This window comes from Triturus cristatus, chromosome 3_2 (assembly GCF_964204655.1).
Source record: "Triturus cristatus chromosome 3_2, aTriCri1.1, whole genome shotgun sequence".
NCBI lineage: Eukaryota > Metazoa > Chordata > Amphibia > Caudata > Salamandridae > Triturus > Triturus cristatus.
Window position 1 is genome coordinate 815296479 of NC_140584.1, and position 24053 is coordinate 815320531.

General features: G+C 46.0%; 1 protein-coding gene across 2 annotated transcripts in view; it reads right to left on the reverse strand.

Annotated features, from left to right (window-relative positions):
• Window positions 1-24053, reverse strand: part of KIAA2012 (KIAA2012 ortholog) — a 747606-nt gene that overhangs the window by 190157 nt on the left and 533396 nt on the right. For both annotated transcript variants that reach the window (XM_085648973.1, XM_085648972.1), the window contains exons 16-17: window positions 5959-6030; window positions 5638-5704 (exon numbers count right to left, since the gene is read on the reverse strand). In XM_085648973.1, the coding sequence (XP_085505099.1) occupies window positions 5638-5704; window positions 5959-6030 (139 nt within the window). The remainder of the gene's footprint in view (window positions 1-5637; window positions 5705-5958; window positions 6031-24053) is intronic.

Here is a 24053-nt window from a genome sequence, read left to right on the forward strand (position 1 = left end):
GAAACTGCAACGAATCCAGAACGCTGCCGCACGACTCATCCTGAACATACCCCGCCACCACCACATCTCCGGACACCTGAAGAAACTTCACTGGCTCCCAGTCAACAAGAGGATCACCTTCAGACTCCTCACCCACGCACACAAAGCCCTGCACAACCTCGGACCAAAACTCATCAACCACCGCGTCTCCTTCTACACTCCTCCGCGCACCCTACGCTCGACCGGACAAGCCCTGGCAGCCGTACCCCGCATCCGCAAAGCCACCGCCGGAGGAAGATCATTCTCTTTTCTGGCAGCGAAGACCTGGAACTCCCTTCCCAGCCACCTTCGCGCCATACAGGACCACCTCTCCTTCAGAAGGCAGCTCAAGACCTGGCTCTACGAGCACTGCCCCCCCCCCCCCCCAGCGCCTTGAGACCCTTACGGGTGAGTAGAGCGCTTTATAAATGTAACTGATTGATTGATTGATTAGCGTTGCATGCTCAGCACCATGCCACTTGAATTAACCCTGTGACACTGTGCAAATGTTTTACACAACACGTGATTCCTTTTGTGTGAAGAGTGTAACCCACTCCCCTGTTTCTAGTTGACAAACATTAAAAGGAGATTCAAAAAATGCTTTCTGACCACGACGAATCATAGCTGAAGCCTCGCGCCAGGGTGGGGGTGAAGTGTACCTCTCGTTCCTTCAAGATTGTTTTATTTCTTGTGTGGTAGAGCAGAAGATCATCAGGTCAGCTACGTTGTATCAGCCGCAAGTACACAACATGCAGTTCACGCTGGAAAGCTTTTCTAATGAAAGCCATGGTGCCACCGCCAATAGGGGAGGAAGGGAAAGATCCGGGCCAATGGCCAACCTGATGCCCCGTATAAACAAGCATTTGCAATGCAATAGGTCTTGCATTTACGCGAGACCTATTGAATTGCAAATGGTAGGCATCACAGACAAAGGGAGGGAGGGCGGGGCGAGAAGGCACAGACAACCAGAGGGAGGGAGGAGAAGGCACAGACAACGGGATGGCAGAGGGAGGGGAGAAGGAAATAAATGGAAAGAATGAGTGTAAGTGAGGCAGAGAGAGAGAGAGAAAGAGACACAAAGGGTGAGAGAACTAAGAAGAGAAGAAGAAGACTTTGAGAGAGGGAGAAAGTGAGAGAGAAGATACAGTGAGATCAAAAGAGAAGACATGTTTTGTGATCTGTTCATGAATTTGAATCTCAACTAGGCCAAGTCATAGTTTAATCTTTTTGAGGTTGGTAAATTTGTACAGTAATGCCTTTGAGACTGTAGAAATACAGAACAAAGAAACACTTTATTTTAAGAGGTGCCTTGAGATGAAGAGGGTTATCAGAAAGTTCTGGAGACCAAAGGAGAGTGAAATAAGTTTAGTGTCTGAGAGCAACAGCGAAAATCTAAGACCACAAATCTGAGAAACCTTATGTTGATGGAATATTATATTAACAATGTTAGAATTTAAATATTTTGCCGACCCGTTGATGTTTTATGGTTCCGATCTTTTTATTTATTTATCCAGGAACAAATACTCTTACCTAAATCCAAAGGCCGATTAGGTAGAACAGTGGGACATAACAGTAGGAGAACAGAAGAAGGAGATAGATGGCGAGGAAGGAAGGATACCAGGTGGGACTGGGAAAGGCAGGAGAAGAGGGATACAATATCAGGGGCTGTCACCAGGGAGCATCACCTCTCTCACCAGAATTAGCTCTTTCGCAATGTATTCAGTGTCAGCAGGCTGGGTCTTTTAGTGCGCTATACCCACTGCGGTCAGTCTTTGTCTTGCTAATCAGGCATGCCCCCTCGTCCTGTAAGCTGGTGTACTCATAAATTAAGAAGACTAGTAAGTTCCCAAAAGTCCTGTGCCAGAGATTGGATGCATGGGTCCCTCATTTTTTCAAAGTGTAGCAACTTGTTCTGCAGGGAAGCAGTAACCTTTTCCATCCCTGTGAGGTCCCACAGATTATGCAGCCAGTCAAAGTGAGACGACAATGTATCTGTCCCCCATTTGGCTTTGATGACATGTTTAGCCCCACACAAAGCCAAAGCCATTATCATTGCCTTCCCTTCGTTAGAGTGTAGAGGGTGTGTCTCAGTAGGATGTAGCTAGAAAGACAGTGTATATCTGTTGCAAATATTTCATTGATATTTTTCAGACGGCCTACCAGTAGCGTTTGAGTTTGGGACAGAGCCAGAGGAGATGAGTCAGTGTGTCTGGGTGGCCGAAGTTGCGTTAAAAGCCATTGAGACTGTTGAGTTTCCAGTTCACCTTTTGGCTGGGGTGTAGCACCAATAGTGTGTAATCATAAGCATTGCTTCTTTTCCCCAGGCACAGAATGAGGAGGTGTGCATTTAGTGGAAGATGTCAGTCCATTTCTTTTAGATGCAGTGAAAGTCCAGCTCAGCCTCCGAGCTGCGGGGCTAGAATAGGTGCCCAATTCCCATGTTTTGAATCGTGTACCCAGACCCACCTTATCCAGTATTTTCCACAGAAAAAAGCCAGTACACTCGATTGAAAGCCTTGTCTGTGCCAATTGACAAGAGAAGTGCTGAGACTCAGTTCACAGTGTATGTGTGCCTGTCTGTCAGTCTCTCAGACACCCTGGAAAAGATAGCTGCACAGTGTGAAAGATTATGTTTGTGGCTGGTTCTCTTTGTCTTTATTGATTTAAAGAAATTTGGGGATGACACGTTGGATTGTTTCTGCAGGACAGTAGGTTAAAGAAGGAGGTCAGTCTTAGTTTTGGGCTGATGATCAATAAGTCAGGAGTTGGGGATACTAGTGAGTCTTGAGTAGTGGCATCACATGTTGGTAGGTTGTGTGTTGGCAGCAGATCCTTGAGTTGTTCTCTGAACAGTAGCAGGTTGGATGGGTTGTGATGCTCTACAGGAAGTCTATTTCAAGGGCTGTTGTCCAACATTAAAAGGATCAGCCCTCTGTGGAGTATTTGAAAGTGAGTTATTGGAAGGACGGTGTGGGGTTGGAACACAGGGCGCCGGGGTCCCTTGAGTGAGCTGTCAGTGTCCATCATAGTGGGGGAAAGGGCGGGAAGACGTTGCACACCGCTGGTGTGTGGGCCGGGGCCAAACGGGCGGGGCTTCCATGAAGTTCACATGCCTCTTGTTTATAAAGGGCCAGAGACCAATCAGAGCAGCAGATGAGGAGACAGAACCTCCTGGTGTCAGGAACTACACGGGGATTGCGCTCGAGAAACTCATGGATGCACAGAGCTCCATCAAGGATTACAGCAAATTGTTGACAGTAGATATGGGGAGACAGCACACCTGCCTAGCCTCGACCGTACTCACAAGAATGTTTTGTGTGCTGATTAATGTGTTACTGAATTTGAGCTTCAACTCGGGCACCTGCTTTATTTATACCTGTAAGTGCTTCCTGTTGAGGTTTAATTTTTGTGACAGGAGCATCGTGCCAGAATGAACCCTGTGCAATACCTAGGCTCTACCCTCATGCCTCCCCCGAATTCCGTTACGCCACGAATCGCGGCAGTTTCGACATTTTCGCGTTCCGCGCGGAACACGAAAATGCCTAAATTTCGCAATTTCCGTGAGCGGAACGGAATATGTCGCCCACTCTTAGTTTAAATACATCTGTCCAAGAATGGTAACAGACAGTTGCATGTGTTAAAAACCTTAGCCCTGCCTGGTCTTTACAATTTATTATTATAGTGTGGACACGAATGAATTAGCAAAATTAAAAGGCAGCAGGGAGAGATTCCAAGACCAGGTTGACTAATGTCACAGCTGATGGATAATGTTGATACACATACTCTGACCACAAGAAAAGTGTACATCCTCTTTAAGCCAATGTGCTGACCTAAATGATGCGCCTCATGCATTATACTCTTTTTTTCCTATGTGGGAATATGCCTAGGGGGGATTGGGAGTTGTGCCAACTTGGATGTCTCTGTATATGAGGTATTGACCTGCTGGAAGCTTTTTTTTGTTTGCATAAGAGTCCACAACAACATTTCTATGTCACTGTACGGAAAACAACAAGAATGCTGAATGTGTGATAAGGAAGGTGAAGGGATTTGAACAAGGCTATTATACATGGTTCAAAACAAAAAGTGCTTGTGGTGGGTCAGAGGTAAGGATGTGTCCCCCACTCCAGCAAAATCCTCTCCTCCATCTGTGGCCTTTTTGTATGTGTGTGAGTGTGTGCATGTGTATGTAGATATATAGAGAGAGAAATTCAAACATTTTAATCAAACAATACTGATTTGCTACAAAAGATAGTTGGACAATTTAAAGTGTGTGGCAAGGTGCTGTGTCTCTTTTTTTCAGTGTTATCACCCAATACATTGAGCAGCTGTGGTGGTGGGCACTACGGAAGCAAGGACAAATAGCACTGGGGAACAGGCACCATCTGACCTCTAGAGATACCAGGGAAGACTTTGGAGTAAATAAATACAACCTTTGAGGCTAGGGGTTCTGGGAGAGTATGAGGAAGAAGAAGGGCAATAAGGTCTGTACAGGATTGATGAAGAGCATAGTGATAGATAAGAATGCACTGGAAGCGCTAATCAAGGGACCCTGCGAGAAAGTATGAAGGAAAGAAATCACGAGGGGATATAAGGACATGGTCAGCTGGAAAGCTGATAAGGTAGAGAGGGTGGGGTATAACAGAGGAAATGAGAAAAGAGAGGTAGGGAATGAAGAGGGTGAGAAAATGGACAAAGGAAAAACAAAGCAGATAGCATAAAAAGAGCCAAGAAAGAGAGTGAGATACTGCACAGGAGATAGGAAAGCATAGTGGAATGATTTTGACGCAATGGGAGAGAAAAAGTTGGAGATAAAAGTAACAGAGAATAGAGAGAAAAAGGCAGGGATGAGAATGAAGAAAATATAGGATTCTTAGAAATAATGGAAAGGAAGAGATAGAAAGCAAGAGGGAGGAAGGAGGTGTGAAAGAGAAGGAGCAGTGAATGCACTTTTGGCAAAACTAAACGATGAGTGGGCATGATGTTGTATATCACGACAGGAGTCTGCATCAGGAAACCCACCTAAAATAGGGCAAACTTCCCCTGCATACTGATGGCAGGGACCCTGTAGTGGATAGACCACCACCTATGATAGACTGCTGGCAGGGTATACCCAGCCATTAACTCCACTATCCAGGTTTACTTGTAACAGCTGCATTGGTAACAGTGGCGTAACAATAGCCCCGCAGCCCCTGCAGTATGGCGGGTCACTAGCCTGAGAGCTCTTGTCTGGCGCGGAGAATGGGGGGGGCCTCCATGTACTTTGCAGGGGGGCCCCCTCAAATTTCGTTACGCCACTGGACAAAGGAATAGTGCACAGCGTCAGAAAAAAGGCAGGCATGTGGTGGGGAGGTCAAAAGTAGGCTGCCCTTGTATTTGGCAACCCTGGTATTCGGCAGGACCAGCAGCAAACTTACCTCTGCGTACTTTTTAAAAAATATTTAAGTATGGTCTTGGAGAACCCCTCAGTTCAGCGGTAGGGGTAGCAAGCCAGGGGCGTGCAATGAACAAATGGAAAGACAGGGGTAGTAGCCGGAAACCCTTCGACACCCCTTAAATTATCTCTAAAGCAGCCAAGCATTAAACACAGAAAATTCAATTCAATTAAGAAGCTATCTTTACCAGCTGTGCGTAGCTCGGAGCCCTGGGCCTTTCTTTCCTCTGGACCCTCGGGACCCTCTGCAGTTCCCTGTTTTAAAAAGAATGCTATGCTGCAGGTTACCAAAAAAATGTGGAGCCAAGACACAGCATTTGCAGAGTATTTTAACTCTTTGCAGTTAATGTCACTTTAGTTCATTTCTTTTTGCGCTTGTTTAGCAAACCGATAAAGAGCACATTTAAGGTGCAACAACGCCGTGATCACAGTAATGGAAATAACGAGTTGCCAAAAGGGAGAGATGAAGGCCGCATGGCAGCCACACCGCGTCCTTATTGCTAACATACCCGGCTCTTGGCGGTCACGCTGGGATACTCTGTGCTCATTACGCCGCCTTCCTCAGAGGTCTTTGACGGCGCCTGGTGAGAAACACATTTCCAAGTAAAATATTAAGGCAGGCTAAAGAAGTGTCACTGGGACACGCAAAGGCAGTTGCATGAATCATTGGTAAAGCCAGTAGGTCTAGTTTGCATTGTAAGTTTTGCCTGAAATATTTAAAAAAACCTGCTGCAGTGAAAAAACAACACGAAAGGTGAGTGCTTTCTGAGTGCAATGCACAAGGAATAAGGAATTTATTGTGTGATCGTTAAGTGCACTTTGAGATGTAACATAGATCCTCGTGCAAGCACTCCATGGTTGGCACAATAATACACCAAGAAAGACAAATAACATAAAGCAAGTAAGAAACACACAACTATGAGCGGTCAGTACCTGCTTGATGTATCTTTTAAAGAATTGATAACAATAGGTCAACAGATAGCTGCAATGCTACACCTAAAATGGTTAGCCAATCGCAGAGCAGCAGGGTCTAATGCTGTGCTTTGTTTTGATTTACAATTCTCCTTGCTTTGAAAACTCTTGTATTTTAAATTATAGTCAAAAAAGCATCCACCAGTGTTGTTAAAAAATCAATAAAACTCATCAAAGGTTATATAGATGTATTTATTTTGTTCCTAATCAAAATTCCCCAACTTTGTGCCTGGGATGGGAACAAAACCACAAAAAGGGCAAAGGGATATATAATAATTTTGTCACATGGGCGCCGATGACAAGTACCCTGGATTTTGGGTGAGGAGACACTGGGCCTGGAAATACCGACCGATTCTGGTTGGTATTTTTGCACCTTAATTTTGAAATGTGCTTTATATTCACCAGGATGAGGAATTACCATTCAGAACCAGAATTATAGGGTCCAAATCCACATATATCCCTGGGGAGATTAACACCTCAATGTGTCACCTACTCTGAACATGCAGTAAATGGGATTTGAAGGGAATGGTACAGGGTTTGGGTGGGCGGGGTCGCAGCAGGTCGCTGGGTCGGGAGTGGGAGGCTTGTGGGAGCTGCCAGTAAAGACAGACTCCTATGCTGTCTGTCCGGCTTTGCATGCACCCCTGTTCTCTAGGAGAGAGCCGGGTGGGGGCAGGAACTGCGTGTGTCCACAGCCTCTGCCCAGAGGTCCAGCAGTTTTACCAGGTATGGAAACACACCAGGCAAAACTGGGACTGGTGTTACTGGACTGGGTAATTTTGTGCCAGGTTAAAGAAAAAAAACTCATGTGAACTGTATCGCACCTGACGATACCACTCCATCCACCTTGTAATCACGTCACAGTCCTCCTCAACCCACCTTTACCCTCATAAGCAGTATGACAAACTGATGAGGAATCTCACTGGGCCATATATGTACATAGGTCTTGGAAGAAAGACAACATTTTAGTGAAGAAGTGAGCCCAAGAAGCAGAAACTCATGTACTTCTGAATTGGTGTATGATTTTATAACAAATTTGGTGAAAACTCTATACTCAAACATTGGGAACAGGACATATATATGCACACACAGATATATGATGTGTATTTACACTTATTGACACAACGTGAAGTGAAAACAAAGAAATATATTTACATATCACAACACAATATATACATAACAAATGAACATATATTCAAGACAAACATTTAAACTCAGTGTGAGAAACAATTTAAATCTGATTCAACCCGACTTATAATCGATCTGGTTATTCTTGATTATTATGGGTGATCAATAACACTTGATAGTGTGCGTCGACGTTTAGACCCCAGATATTATAGCGATATTTTGTTCGTCTAAGGAGGGGTCTTCGTCAGGACTATATGTAGAGTCTGTGTGTGGCCTTGAATTAGGATTCCACCTGGATATCAAAGTATAGGTACTGTCAGCACGACTGCTTGATTATATATGGTTGACCTGAGTCAATACGTAGCCCTCCTTATCAGCTGATGAAGTTACGGTTCAGTGGCACAGCGTGCCTACAACTCTCCGGCGTCTGGCGCTCGGGGTCTTCTCTGAGTATTCAATACTTCTCAGTTGGGCAATGATTGCCGGGGCCGATTGCCTCCTGGCAAAACTTCTGTGATAAACTCCAGGCTAATTATTGCCTATGAGTTCACTCTGCCATCGTGTATCTGGAAACCAATCTCAGGAAGCTGCCTTAGATCAGTTTCCAGATACACGATGGCAGAGTGAAGAAGACCCCTCATCAGACAAACAAAATATTGCGATAATATCTGGGGTCGAAACGTCAAAAGACTCACAGCTGGCTCCCCTTGCGAGAGCTGCTTACTCTAATTTTGTAGGTGGGTGCCCTGGTGATCACCCAGTGCACCCACAATTGCAGTCTATTGGAACCCACGGGTGTGGTCCCAGGAACCCTGCTCCCCCAGAAGACTCCCCTGCATGTCCTCCTCACTTTTGATTTATATTCTGCCCCAGGGAATGGAGTTTACGGAGCCCAAGAGTGGCTCAGGGAAGAGGGCCCCACTCATGCCCCTCCCCGAATATTTTAAAATAGTGATCCTGCTGCCCTGGCCCAGCTTTGGGAGGGGGGTCATAATAAAAAGAAAAAACAGCACTGGACAGCAAGTTATTTTGCCGCAGTCCATCGCAGCAAAAAAACTATTTTTGTTCCAAATTTTGCCCAAAGGAAGGTCCAGCTGGTCCCCCCACACTCCCACAAAGGGGGTAGGGTATCCTTACCCTGATCCCTTCCATATATTTTTTAAAACAATCTAAAGACATAGGACAAGGGAAAAAAGCCCCCCAAGCCATTTTTAAGATGTGCTATTGAGACTCTCACGACAGTCCCTTGAGCTCAACCATCCAGATATGCAAATATTTTTGCACCTTAATTTCTCAAAAACTACTGAACAGATTTACACCAAATCATAAGAAGCATGCTGTCTGGACCCTGGAACAAGCTCTTACTTCCTGCCAAATTTGGAATAATTCCTTTCAGACCTTATTCCGATATCACGTTCCGAAAACGTTGATGGAAAATGCATGGAGATTTTGCGTTTTGGGACACCCCACCTGTTTTCTCAGCCCCCGCTTGACAGTTCATCCCGAAACTTTTAAAGAAGAAGCTAAGAAAAGAGAGCACTTTTTTGGAAACTTTCGTGAAGATTTGTCAAACTGCCCCTAAGCTATTAGCAAACCAAAAAAAGCATATTTCTTGTCCCCAAATACTAGCTTTTCATATTTAGTGAATGCATGAATTTGATCCCCAAATATCAGTTTGCCAATTTTATCAAGTACTCAGCTATACTAGAGCCAAGCATGGACGTAATCTTCCTCATATATCACAAGCCAGGTATTCTCATGTTATGCCAGAGATACCCACAAGATGTCTGAAATGCTCACCTTGTGCCAGGGATTGGCTATAATAAGGGAAAAGAGGCTTACAAAATACCAAGCTCTGCTACCTTTCATCAGAGCCATTATTATCCCGGGGTGGAAACATTAATGCCAAGTGGGCCCATGTCACGTGTGATGAATTTCACCACTCTGGAGACCTTTTTTGTGAAGCCTTGTGACACTTTTGTGCTTCTGTTGCGTCACTTTTTGTGACACACGGGCGCCGTAAAAAATGCACCATGTTGTGCCCTATTTACGAAGCAGATGTGTCACTTTGTAAAGCCCTGCGCTACATTATACCTGCATCAGGTATAATGTATGCAGGGTGGGCGTTCCTATGTCAAAAGCCTCGTAGAAGTGGCGCTGTGAAATCCATCATATTCCACTGTGCCACTTCTAGGGCGCCACTCCGTCAAAATCGTCTGCTTGCCTCACAGCAGGCGTAAGATTGACATAGGCCCTTTCACATGGGGCTTGTCCCATGTAAAAGGACACATTGCTGGAGTTGCGTCACTTTTGTGACACACTCCAGCAATGCCTCATTATTGCGCCTACAGTTACATCAGAAATACATTTTAACTAAGCGTCATCGTTCTTATGCCAGGATGTCATGGATTTGTAGTATAGCAGCATAGCCCCCAAGGATCTTCAGAAGGTGGCAGGGGGAGCAGCAGGTGGAGTATGAAGGATGGAGTATATGACAGAAGCAAGCTAGAGAAGAATAAAGTTGCCCCAAATTTAGTGATGACAGAAAAATTGAAGCAGCGCAGTGTCACTGATGGCAGATGATTGGACCGAGACAGCAACCACTGTTGGCGTGCCACATTTCACATTTCAGAGTCGTGATATTAGGCTGGTGTAGACTGTGAGGATGCCTCAAATAGCTTTAATCCAGAACAGAGCTCCCCGTGCAGGGTTCAGTTCCCACACCTTGTTTCCACCTGCACCTTCAGACCCCCTCACGGCTACCACATCTTGTGTTTAAAGTCCGCCATCCTATTTGGGAGCCTCTCACTCTTCCTGCGACCATAAGCATGTGGTTTGAGCTGCCCATTTGCATGAACTCTGAAACTGGTCCGAATTTAGATTCGGATGGGAACTGAATATTGTCCATTTTCTGGAGAAAACTTGTAAAGAAGTATCCGCCAACTGAGTTTCTTCTCCCATAGGTACAGTAATAAGGTAAGAGAACATGTATATTGGTAAGGCGCACGTTCAGAGCTTGGAACCTTGGCACATAATAGCATATGTTAAATGCTATCCATCTCAATCATCATCATTTTATCAACTCTGGAAGGAAGAAAGGGTGATCAGATCAGACAGCCAGGATCTGAACCTCTTTCTGTGAAGTGAAACGAAGATCCTTGCAGTAGATCCGTTAGTCCACCAGACCTGGCAGAAGGATTGTGACGGAAATTCTGCCGGTGGATTCTACTCTGTAGTTAGTTTCTTCCAGAAAATAGAGAATTTTAAAATCCCACAGCTCCTCTAATGTCTGGTGAAGTGTGTATGGAGTGATCGAGCAAGGAAAAACAGAGGGGTCAGGTATTATCCAACGGTAAGGATATCTGGTGGACATCTGCTGTATAACATGCACCATGTATATATGTGCGGCTTTTCTAAATGAGGTGTTTAACAAGTCAGTTAAAAAGATGTGATGGCTAGTCGACTGACTGATTAACCATTCCGGCTCATGAGTTGAGATGGTGGTGAAGTGCAGGTGTGTGACATTCTGAGTGTGTGTGTCTGTCAGTGACAGCAGTGAGCGAGCCTCTGACAATGACAGTGTGATGCTTGTTCAAGAGTGTGTATGCTGCGTGTTGTGCAGCATTGTCAACTGCCTTTTTTGGTGAAGTTTGGATGTCAGAAGTCTGGTGAAGTGACATGCTGGTGTAAAAAAGAGAGTGTTCTCAGATACGAGTCTATTTTCTTACTCTCAACCTTAAAAAACCTATGTCTCTGTGTTTGTACCCCGAATGTCACGCTGTTATTTCCGTTTTGTCTACTGTATAGTTCTTGCCCCTCTTGTAAAAGTTTCATTACCGAAACATCATAAATAGCAGGACAATTGTATTGAGGCCTTGAATATTTAAATCGATAAACCTTAGAAAACCCAGCGCGTGCTTGCATGCTTCTGTGTCACTAGGCAACATGAGATTTAGAAAGGGGAAGGTGCAAGCCTTCATGTGCACCTATGTCCTTACCCATTATGCTAGCGAGAGAGCTGTGGTAAATCGCTTGTTGATACAATTGTGTCACCTGCAGTTCTCATAATTTAGGGTGACCAAGCGTCACGGATTTTGCCAGGACGGTCCCGGTGTTTCAACAGCTGTCCCGGCAGATTTTAGAGAGGGGCGTCTGAAAATGTTGGGAGGTGCATTTTTATATTTTCCAAAGCAGGGATAGTTAGCAGCTGCTATAAGGAAGCATTTTAATTAACCGGCATGCTACTGGCTTTAAAAAATGCATTTTATTTAGTTCTTGCTGTTTCTTATGAAATTCTCGGCTGAGGACAGGAGCTGTCATTCTGTGCACTCTGTTGAAGCAACATTTTAGTCCTTTTATCTTTGTGAAAAGTCCCGGTTTTTAGCTTTAAAAATCTGGTCACCATACCCTAACCTCGTACGGGTCAATTCAACTGTGTGCCAGGCTATTGTTAAATCGTTAGTGCCTTTAATCTGAGGTTATAAAACTCCGCGTGTTTACGCATGCACGAGGAGGCAGAGAGCATGGCTGCCTCGCTTGGATCCACGTGACGCCAGTACTTCCGTCATGGACTGCCAACGTTCCAGGATGCGTCCGTCTATGAATATTCCAGAAAGCGCGCTCATAAATAGTGCATGGCTCTCACAGCGGGGAGCCGGCTCCTGCACAGCGCACGCTGGGAGCCTGGCGGAGACAGGCCGGCGCGCACTTCTTTCATCGCGCGTTTCATCTTTCGTTTCCCCCACCTGGGCTTTCATGTCTCCAGACCCCTCCGGTTGTTAATTTTGCAAGACCCTGTGCTTCACAGGGTCCGGGCCCCAGGTGCTGTACTGGACCTATTTTAGGTACCATGGGGTGCAGGCCTGGAGTACCAACAGGCCTGGGATTGGGAAGCCGAAGCAGGCTGACAGAAATGTTCAAACCAGCTCTGATCCTTCCTCCTTTCTCCCTCTTCTTTTTTCTTTCATCTCGCGCTTTCCTCTATCTCCCCTAAGGCACCTGCTGTGCCTTCTGAAGGTGACCTGGGAGAGCTGGCGAAAGTAGCAGAGGCGGCGGCCCTCTGCCTTCAAAACCGGCCTTGCAGATGTCCAGCCCATCAGAAAAATGCCCGATGCAGTAAATGGGAAACCCGGCGCCGCGTTGCTTTACAACTTTCTTTCAAAATGGCTGGTAGGTGCCTGGTAAGGTACAGAAGCGCGACTTGACACACCTGCAGCATGCGGGTCTCAAATGCTGACACACAGTGCCAGTTCAGAACTTACATCTCTATTTACACATTTTGGCGCAGATTTACGAACGCAAAAACAACAGTTGATGGACAGAATGCAGAACAATGTCATACATTCACCCCAGTACAGAGATCTGGGCCTAAATCCATCGTTTTTTTGCTCACCATGCCATTCCAGTTTGAACCCAGCCATATGCAAATCAGTCTTGACCCTGTGCATCATGGGAACAGTCCAGCCCGAACTGTCAGGCCAGGTCCTCCCTGGACTGGAACCAAGCATCCTAGGACCGGTCTCGGGGTTTCACCCCTCTTCAGCCAGGATAGCTTGATTCCAGTGGCATGGAGAGCACGGGACTCACGTCTGAGCATGTTCTCGGTATATTTAGCTCTGAAAACTGCAACAGGAATATCTTTTAGCCAGGGTGATGAACAGGCCTTCAAAATAATTGTGCCTAAGAATGAAAGAATCACCTGTATTAGTAATCCCTATGACGGGCAAGAGTAAATAAAAAATGTTCTTGTGCAAAAACCCTACTCCGTTGCAGTTTCTGGAACAAAATACTAATACCACTTGCAAGAACAAAAAAATGTGTCTGTGTATGTGTGTGTGTGTATATAAAACACCTTTGCTTCACCATGATTTCTCAATATCAACCTTAAGTTGGATCTTGCAGTCCTGTGGGTGGAGTTCTTTGCCCCGCTCGTGTTTTCCTGAGTTTGGCTACAGACATGTCCTAGGCTCTTCAATGGAGTCTACCATCTGGCAGGTGACTCACCAGAGAAACTGGGCTGCGTTTCAGCCTGCCTGAAGCACCCAATGGACCTTGGCTAATGGAGACCTTGCTATCTGCCTCTAGTAATCTCATGGCTCCTGGTCCAGTGGGTAGTGGTTGGTAAAAACATTAATCAGAATTCAGACTTCTACGGGTCATGGAAAAGACCTCTCATGTCCAGGAAGAGGAGACCATATTCAACCATTCAACTCCTCATTGTATTGTATTGTATTGAATAAACTCTTCTATAGCGCTGTCTGCCACCCTACGGGTATCCTGGCGCTGAGAGACTGTGATAACCTAGGACAGTAAGAACGAAAGCCGATGGGACAAGAGTATTGCGCTCTATTCTCTGCCAAAGAGCCACGTTTTAAGATCTTTCCTGAAACTCAGCAATGTTTTGGCTTGACGTAATTCTTGGGGGATCTGATTCCAGAGGCGGGCTGCCGCCGTACTGAAGGCCCTACCTCCCATCTTGGTGCATTTTACTCTGGCGACAACTGCCAGACTTTGGCTAGTGGAACGAAGGAGTCTCTTTGGTTCGTACCACGAGAATCTGTCACACAGAGGTAGCGGACCAATATTATGAAGGGCTTTATAAACCATAACCATTGATTTAAACTCGATCCTTTTATTGACCGGGAGCCAGTGAAGGTCCCTCAGTGCCAGTGTAACTGAGGAGTCACGTTTTCTCCCCAGGGCCAGTTTGGCTGCAGCAGACTGTATTCTTTGCAGTCCCTGTACAATATACAGGGGGGCACCCAGGTACAGTGAATTACAATAATCCAGCCTGCTCAGGATTACGCTCTGGACCACCAGAGATCTGGCCTCATTAGGGAGAAGCGGAAGGATTTGACGCAGAGCTCTTAGTAAACCAATACAGGTTCCAATGGTCTTATTCGCCTGGGATTGCAACTGGAGGTCTTCATCCATCATGACCCCCAGGTTACGGACTGTTTTTACTGCCGCTATCGGGGCGTCTTCCGGTCGAAGCCAGAACTCACCCAAGAGCTGTTTAGGCAGTCTAGCTGCACAGCAATGCAGTAACTCCATTTTCCCGGCATTCAGCTGCAGTGAGTTGGCTCTCAGCCAATCTGAGACTTTCCTCATACATGTCTGGAAAGAATTCAGGGGAACTGCATGCTCTCCTTCCAAGGAGAACATTAGCTGAATGTCATCCGCATAATTAACCACCTCGATCCCGTAAGATTTTTTTATAGGGATCAGGGGCCCCAGGTAGGCATTAAAGAGTATTGGGCTGATGGCTGAGCCCTGAGGTACTCCATGGCGAACCGGGGCCCAGGGGGACACAAATGGCGTCAGGGTCACTGCCTGTTGACGATCCATCAAATATGACCGTAGCCATTCCAAGGCACGACCTGTCACCCCCAGATCCTCTAACCTTGCCAGCAGCACTGAGTGATTGACCGTGTCGAAGGCTGCCGACATATCCAGCAGCACCAACATAGAGGAGCAGCCACTGTCGGCACGCATTCGAAGTTTGTCCAAAACGGTTATCAGTGCAGTTTCCGTCCCGTGCCCAGGCCGAAAGCCAAACTGGTCCCTGTCTAAAATCAAATGTTCTTCCAGAAAGTTAGACAGGGATTTGCTGACCAATTTTTCCAAGATTTTAATTGGAAATGGTAAAAGGGAAATTGGGCGGAAATTAGCTGGCAGTGATGGGTCAAGGGAAGGTTTTTTTAATAGTGGAGTGACTATCGCTTGCTTCCACCTGCTTGGTACAGTACCTTCACTCAGGGATTGACAGCAGATCTGCCACAGATCCGAAAATAGATCGGGTCCGAGCTCCTTCCAGATCTTATGAGGAAGGGGGTCAAGAGGTGACCCTGATAATATCTCCCGCGCTATCTCATTAAAGGAATACGTACACCGGAACACACTGTTATGACACAATCTTCAGTGAAAATCTTGTGTTCAGTTCAGTAAAGTAGAAATGCTGTGTGCTCAGACAGTGACAATCTGTGGGTTTAACCCGAAGACAGGAAACACCTGGGTCTAACTTCCACCAAACAGTCCTGATGGCACATTATGGAGTAAGAGAGTGTGCACTGTACTTGAGAGGAGCAGATACCTAAAAAAGCCCCCCACACATGTGAGCGCGCTGAAAAAGAGGCACCTGGTGACATTCTATTTAAGCATCCCCCACCTTTGCTGTTTGCACAATTTTTTCCATCATGTAGGGTTGTAGGGTGTCTGCAGAAGAGACACAATGCGCCTCTAAAAACAAACGGTAGGGTCTTGCCTAAGAGTCCAATTTGCAAGACCAGATATTGCTGGTAAGTTTGTAGCGAGAGGGCAAGGTCAGCCGGCAGTTGTCATATCTTGGCAACTTTGGAAGTAGGTGTCTCCTCTTAGGGTCTTGAGAACAGTAACTAAAGGCCCAGGGAAGGGTGTGAAAAGGGAGCACTGCCGGAGGGAGGAGCAGATTTGGTGGTAAGGTGATGGGCTGCAAAGGATTGTTCATTCGCCTTCAACAAAAATCAAGCATTAGTAAATGCATTATGTTTCACCTATGTGATTACTAATACGCTGTTTTTTGTTGTAAGTTGTAGCTTGCTGAGTAGTTGTACAATATAACTTACAGAAAGTCTGTTGAAGTTTTATGACTTGTTTATGTACAAAAAGGCAATATATTGTGCTGTTACTAGTGGTTTAGTGCGGGTAAGTAATAGCAAAATTTTGAAAAATCAAATGGAAGAGGGAAATAATAGAATTGATTGATGTAATAGCAATATTATTTGTTTAGAGGAGTTCTGAAAACATTTGGGTCCCAGTGGCACTGCACCTGCTGCTCCATTGAAATCAGGACACTAGCGCCTGCAAAGTAACTGCACTTGTGACTGCCTGTTTAGTACTAAAATTTAGCAATACCTTGCGTTTAGTGGGGTCCCTAGAGCTTTTGGCCCTCGTGCCACTGCACCTGCTGCACCATTCAAATCACGCCCCTTTTAACTGCAATATAACTGCAATTGGGCCTGCCTGTATAGTAGTGAAATAGAGCAATATGAGGTGTTTATGGCTTAAATCTTTTATTGTTTTGAAAGAAATGTCAAGCATATGTAGTATACATCATTACCAGTGTAGCTAATGTACAAGGTTGCTAAAGCTCATAGCAATAATCGAAAGAGGATAATAAAAGGAAAGCATATAGAAAACAGTCCTACCTAAAAAGGAAAATATGGGAAAAAACATTCCCATCCCTGTCCCTCCCCCACCCACTAACTTTGGTTCACATTGCTTCTCATATTTAATAACTGAGAAAACCACATCTCAACTGGTTGCTCCTGTTTATAATTTAGGATTCAGGGGGGCGTGGTCACGCGCCAAATCAAGATGGCGGCTTTGGGCTGAGCTCCGCTCAGTCGTGGAGCTGTCTTTGTGTTTTGCAGCCGCTTATTCCAGCGCCGGGGCACCGAAGACGCTGTACTCATGCCTGTGGGTGGTTGGGGTGGCGTTTTAAGCTGTTCCTGCACTGTTTCCTGCGTTGTGTGACCCGGCGCCTGCGGCGGTGATTTTCCACACAGTGAATGCGAGCGAGCGCCATTTTCTACCTGCCGCTCGCTGTACCAGACCTCCTGCTGAGGTAAACCCTGCGTTTTTTTCATTAAACACAACTGCAACTTTTTTTTCTTCTTTCTCTTCATAAATACCAATGTTGCTATGGATGCATGTCTCCATGAACATTTCTATAGTTAGCCTTGCTTGTTTTTTAGGCGTTTTGGAGTTTTAAAGAGCTTATATTTTCACCCTAACTCATGTGAGTGCCTCTGCCTTGATTCTCCCTACAAAGCAGGAAAAATAAGGAAAGGACTCTTTTCTTTTTCTTCTCTTCCCACATGTCTGCTGAGTAACTTTTTCCTTGTAACAAGAGGGAGTGAAATAATGCTTGTCTTTGGCTGTACAATCATTTTTCTCCGTCCATGGGCATTTTTGCAGAATGCTCAATTAATATATGGACAGGTTTTGACCTCCTTTGCTCTGCAGTATCGTTATGTCACACTGTGGTTTCTACTAAAGTTCCACCACTGTCCTCATTAAAATGAGCGGCCATTGCTTTGAACCTGTCGCACGCATTTTCTAGTCTCCTGTTGAGTAGGGCAGTGTGTTTTAGAAACATACGGGCAGGTTGAGATCACTATTAAAAGTTGTATATCTTACTTCTCGAAGTTCTACGATGGCTAGCGACACTTCTCCTGTCAGAGCTTCATCCTCTGGTACAAAACTGAAGAGAGTTAAAAATGAGCCCCCCACCCATTTTGTCATCGCATAATCCTGTCCTTGACACTATTTGTGATGAGGTGAGGGGTTTGAACTCTTTTATGTCCACTACTGAGGAGAAGCTTCAACAAATTGAAGATAGGTGGATTACTATGGAAGCAAAGGTATTCGATATAGAACAGCACATCAGTGATTTGCATGATGTTTCTACTAAAATTCCTATTCTGGAACAAGAAATTCAGCATCTTAAACTTCACACTGAGGATCTTGAAAATCGTAATACACGTAATAATCTTCGTGTTTATGGTTTACCGGAAAATTTGGAGGGTCCAGACCTCCTATTTTTTCTTAAGAAGTTCCTTCCTGAGCCCCTTGATTTTCCAATAGAGCCGTCACTAAATATCCAGCGTGCCCATCGCCTTGGTCGTTTTCAACCAAACTCTACTAGACCTAGAGGAATTATAATGTTATTTTGGGAATTTACTGATCTTATGCATGTTCTGTAGGCAGCGAAAGTTAAGCGTCGCCTTGTATGGTCTGGTCACACAATTTATCTATCTCAATGCTACTAATGCCAGAAGGAAGGAATTTCTGGCCCTTCGCCCTCAGATCAGACAGTTAAATATTCGCTATGGCATTTTACACCATTGCCTGTGTAAAATTACTCACAATGGTTCCTCTTGCTCATTTGATGACCCTGTTAAATTGAAGTCATTTCTTCTCAGTCTCTCACCGAATTCTGTGGATAGTTCTATTCCACGTCTCTAACTCTTTTCTCTTCTGTCTTTCTAACAGATTTTGACGGCTGTTCATTTTCCTACTTCTTAATATCTCCCCTCTGCTGTTCCGTCTTTGTTTACTCTTTTTCTTAGATCTAGATCTCTTTCCTTGATCTACCTTTCTTTCTTCTTATTTTCTTCCTTTTTTCTATTCCTTTCTGTTGGTTCTTTCTTTTTTATGGTTGTTGTTTGTTGTTATATAGTTTGTTTTTTGTACTCATCTAATAAATGTTGTTTTTCTACTTCTAGCTGTTCCCCTGAAGTGTATCATCTCCATCCATGTATTACCCTCCCATCCCTCCAATATGTGTAATGTTGTCACGTGGAATGTTCGTGGTCTGGACACCCCGTCAAACAACAAAAGGTACTCTCTCATTTGTCTAAACTGAATTCTCATGTTTCGTTCATTCAAGAAAAGCACTGTAGCGAAGCAGAATCACCTAAATTAAAGAGACAATGGGTGGGTCAAGTTGTTTACTCTCCTGCTTCTAATCGGAAGGGTGGTGTTGCTATTTTATTTCATAAATCGTTACATGTACAGGTTTTATCTACGCAATGTGATACTGATGGATGCTGGGTAATGGCTAAGGTTGTTGTACAAAATAAAAAACTTGTCTTATTGAATATTTATGGCCCGGTTAAGCCTGACCCTGACTTTTGGGAATAGTATTAAGATTTTACTTTCCTCCATTGATGGGCCAAATGAACAAGTTACTTACCTTCGGTAACTATATATCTGTAAGAAACATTAGTTAGTTAGATTCCTCACCTTAGAATATTCCCAGGCGTCAGGCTGGATCCGGAAAGATTTTTCATCAGCAATACCCTTGCGCGTCGCTAGGCGTTGTCTGCGGCTCCGCGTCCGTCGTCGGCGTCGTGATCGCTGGGATGACATCGTCGGAGTACTTAGACGCCGCCCTCGCGCGCTGACGTCAGTTCTTGTACATAGCTTTCCACGCCAGGAACACAGAGCCATGCAAGAGACCGACACTGGTGCCAAAAATTCTAGGGCCCTGAAAGGGATGACCTCAACCCTAGATATCGGTTCGCAGAATGGGGAGGATGGGTGGGCCGGTGAGGAATCTAACTAACTAATGTTTCTTACAGATATATCGTTACCGAAGGTAAGTAACTTGTTCATCTGAAAGAAACATGTTAGTTAGATTCGTCACCTTAGAATAGATACCCCAGCAATACCAACCCCAGTGGTGGCTCTGCAAACCAAGATCACACCAGAAAGTCCTGTAAAACAGAACGGTCAAAGAAGCCGTCTCTCCGGACTTGGCTGTCCAGGCAATATTCTTAAAATGAATATACTCCCGAAGGTGTTGTATTTCTTTAGATCTGTACCGTTGGAGGTATCCCGTGCCCAGTTACAACATCTGCAAGCACTCTGTGCTAAGTTCCTGTGGGCTCCAGGGAAACCCCGGAGAGCAATGCATCTCATGACTCTTCCCAGAGAGGGGGGGGGGGGTGGTCAGTCCCCGACTTTACACTCTATTATTATTCTTGCCTTCTATTGAACATGCAGATAATGCTGACTGGAGAAGACGTCAGCAATTTGGCCGAGGCTCCTTCAATTTATCAGATGGTTTTGGGTTCAGAAGTCAAGAACTGTCTGTTTAAGAAACTGGATAGAAGCTATTATAAAAGAACACGTTTTAAAATTCTAGGGGCTGCATTAAAAGTCTGGAATGTAGTCTGAAAATTATTACAAATTCAGAGATTAAATTTCTATACTCCAGCCACGGCCGTAGGTATTTTGCCATCAATATTTCATGATCAAGTTGCTAGCAGTTGGAGGCGGAATGGCATCTCTCAAATCGGGGATTTTTATGAGGTTAGGGGGCTTTATACTACTTTTTCAGATTGAACAGAAAAATTCTCTCTCCACAAAAATCAGTTTTAAATTCTTACAAATACGTGATTTCTTGAGCAAAGTACCAACGACGATGGTACCACTCAAAATAGTTGAAGCTATCAGGGGTCAAGAAAAAATAGGGGTTCTTTATAAAATCCTATTAGCTTCAAGGAGGGATGATTTGGAAAAACATAATTGTAAGAGGGCAGCAAAAGTTGGAGAGCCTGGTGTGTCTATGGAGAAGGCTATTGCCATTGCCTGGGAAATTTGTTTATCGGCGAATCTTAAAGCTCAGTGTTTTAAAACTGCATTCAATCTTTATCATACTCCGGCCAAGATGATGAAATGGGGGAGGGGCAATGATGGCAAATGCTTCCGATGCAGCACGGACAACGCTGATAGTCTCCATATTTTTCATGACTGTGTTAAACTAGGGCCATATATACAACACATAGAGAAATTCATGACAGAAATTGTGGGGGTCAGGGTCAAAATCTCTGCCTCTATGATGTTGCTGGGGGTTGGTGAGGATCTCGAGCAAGGGAGACCCTTGCATAAATATCGTTTTTTGCTTTTTATCGCTTTGGCGGTTGCTCGACTATGTCTAGCCTCTTTTTGGCTCCAGTCGGAAGTTCCATCTTTTGAAATGTGGCGAGCCCGGTTCTATAATATATATAACTTGGAGCACAGTTTGTATTCTGTGAAAGGATCAAGGAAACGCAAATTAGGTTTATACATATGGGGGGCAATAGCTGATCATTTGAAATGTTGAAAGATAACCAATCCAAATTAAATTAATTCTTGTTTTGTGGTATAATGGAATTAAATCAATTGTTGTGTTTTTGTTTTTTTCTCGCCATGTTATTTGATTCTGTATGTATTTCATTGATGTTTTTGATACTGTGGATAATAAAAATATATATATAAAAAAAAGAAACATGTTAGTTAGATTCCTCACCTTAGAATAGATACCCCAGCAATACCAACCCCAGTGGTGGGTCTGCGAACCAAGATCACACCAGAAAGTCCTGTAAAACAGAACGGCCAAAGAAGCCGTCTCTCCGGACTTGGCTGTCCAGGCAGAAGTGTTTGGTGAACGTGTGCAGCGAGGCCCACGTTGCTGCCTGACAAATGTCCTGCTCGGGTACTCCCCGGCCCAGGGCAGTGGTCGCCACTGTGGCCCGAGTGGAATGGGCCCTCAGCCCTACAGGAGGTTCCTTTTAGGAATAACAGGTCTTGATACACAAAACGACCCACCGAGAGATGGTTCGCTTGTGTACCGCCCGCCCCTTCTTAGCGCCCATGTAGCCAATAAAGAGTTGGTCGTCCACCCGGAACTGTTTGGTGCGGTCCAGATAGAAGGACAGCGCCCGTTTTGGGTCCAGACGGTGGAGCCTCTCTTCCTCTTTCGAGGGATGCGGAGGCGGAAAGAAGGTGGGCAGTGTAACAGACTGGCCGATGTGAAAGGCAGTTACCACCTTAGGGAGAAAGGAAGGACGAGTCCTTAGAACAACTTTGTCCGGATGGACAGAAAGGAAATGAGGCTTAGAGGAGAGAGCCTGGAGCTCACTCACCCTCCTAGCAGAGGTGATGGCAACCAGAAAAGCAGTCTTAAGCGTCAGCAGACGAAGGGGACAATTATGAAGTGGCTCTAAGAGAGCGCACATCAGATAGGTCAATACTAGATTCAAATCCCACTGAGGCATTACGAAAGGGACAGGAGGGAACATGTGGGTAATGCCCTTAAAGAATCGAGAAACAACAGGAGATTTAAAAACAGAAGGCTGATCAGGAAGCCGTAAGAAAGCAGAAATAGCCGAAAGGTATCCCTTGAGGGTGCCCAGAGCAGAGCCCTGCTGGGCCAGGGAAAGAAGAAAGAGGAGAACCTCAGAAAGAGGGGCGGAGAGGGGATCCACAGCCTTTGCTGTGCACCATGCCACAAATTTGTTCCGCCTGCAGACATATACCGATTTTGTGGAGGGACGCCTGGCTGCCAGAATAACATTACAGACTTCAGGAGGCAAGTCAAATGGCATCAACTGCCGCCGCTCAATCTCCACGCATGGAGGTGGAGGCTGGACAGGTTCGTGTGGAGGACCGTCCCCTGCTGCTGCGACAGAAGGTCCTCCTGAAGAGGCAGTCTGATCGGGGGATCGATCGATAGACTGAGTAGCTCGGGATACCAGTATCTTCGTGCCCAATCCGGAGCCACAAGGATGACTTGGGCCCGGTCACGCCTGATCTTCTTCAGCACTCTGGGCAGAAGTGGTATAGGTGGAAAGGCGTACAACAGACCGCAACTCCACTCGCGACGAAAAGCGTCTCCGAGCGAGTGCCGTCTTGGAAATTCCAATGCGCAGAACTGCTGACATTGCACGTTCTCTTCGGTGGCGAATAGATTTAACCAAGTCTCTCCCCACTGCAGAAAGAGGCCTTGCGCCACGTCCGAGTTCAGACGCCATTCGTGATCCATCATGCACCGACGGCTGAGTTCGTCTGCTCTGGCGTTCAGAGAGCCCGCCAGATGTTGAACCTCCAGGGTGATGCCCTGATGTTCTAGCCATGTCCAGAGGTGCAGAGCCTCCTGACAAAGGGTCCACGACCCCACCCTGCCCTGTTTGTTGCAATACCACATAGCGGTGGTGTTGTCCGTGAACACCTGCACTACACTTCCCCGGACAAAGGGCAGGAATGCCTTCAGTGCAAGTCGGATCGCCCGCAGCTCCAGAAGGTTGATATGGAGCCGGGACTCCGCCGGAGACCAGAGGCCTCTGATCTCCGCCTCTCCCATGTGGCCCCCCCCATCCCAGGAGGGATGCATCCGTCACCAGTACGTGCTCCATTGGGGTAGGGAGAGGGATCTGCCACAGACCCAATCGCGGTCCGTGATCCACCACTGCAACTGTCTGGTAGTGCCCTCCGAGATCAAGACATGGTCGGACAGGTTGCCCCGATGCTGAGCCCACTGAAACTTCAGGTCCCACTGCAGAGCCCGCATCCGCCATCTGGCGTGATGCACCAACAGGATGCAGGAGGCCATCAGACCCAGAAGCCGCAGCACCAACCAGACCGAAACCCGGGATAGAGGCCGAAAGATTGGAATGAGAGCCTGAATATCCCGGACCCGCTGTTCCAGAGGATAGACCCGAAACTGCGCCGAGTCCGATGAAGAGGAGCTTCCGGGAGGGACTCAGATGCGACTTCGGCACATTGATGGAGAACCCCAGCAAATGCAAGAGGTCGGCCGTAGTCTAGAGGTGGGAGACGACTGCCTGGGGCGAGCCCGCCTTCAACAACCAGTCGTCGATATAGGGGAAGACTGGAACCCCTAATCTGCGCAGCAGAGCTGCGACCACCGCCATCACTTTCGTGAACACCCGAGGGGCACTGGTGAGGCCGAAGGGGAGCACGGTAAACTGAAAGTGCTCGTGGCCTACCGTGAACCGCAGGTAACGCCAGTGGGCCGGCAGGATGGTTATGTCGAAATAAGCGTCCTGCAAGTCCAATGCTACCATCCAGTCTCCAGGGTCTAGGGCAGCCAGAACCTGAGCTAAGGGGAGCATCTTGAACTTCTCCTTCCGGAGGAAGGCGTTGACGCTCCTGAGGACCAAGGTAGGGCGTAGGC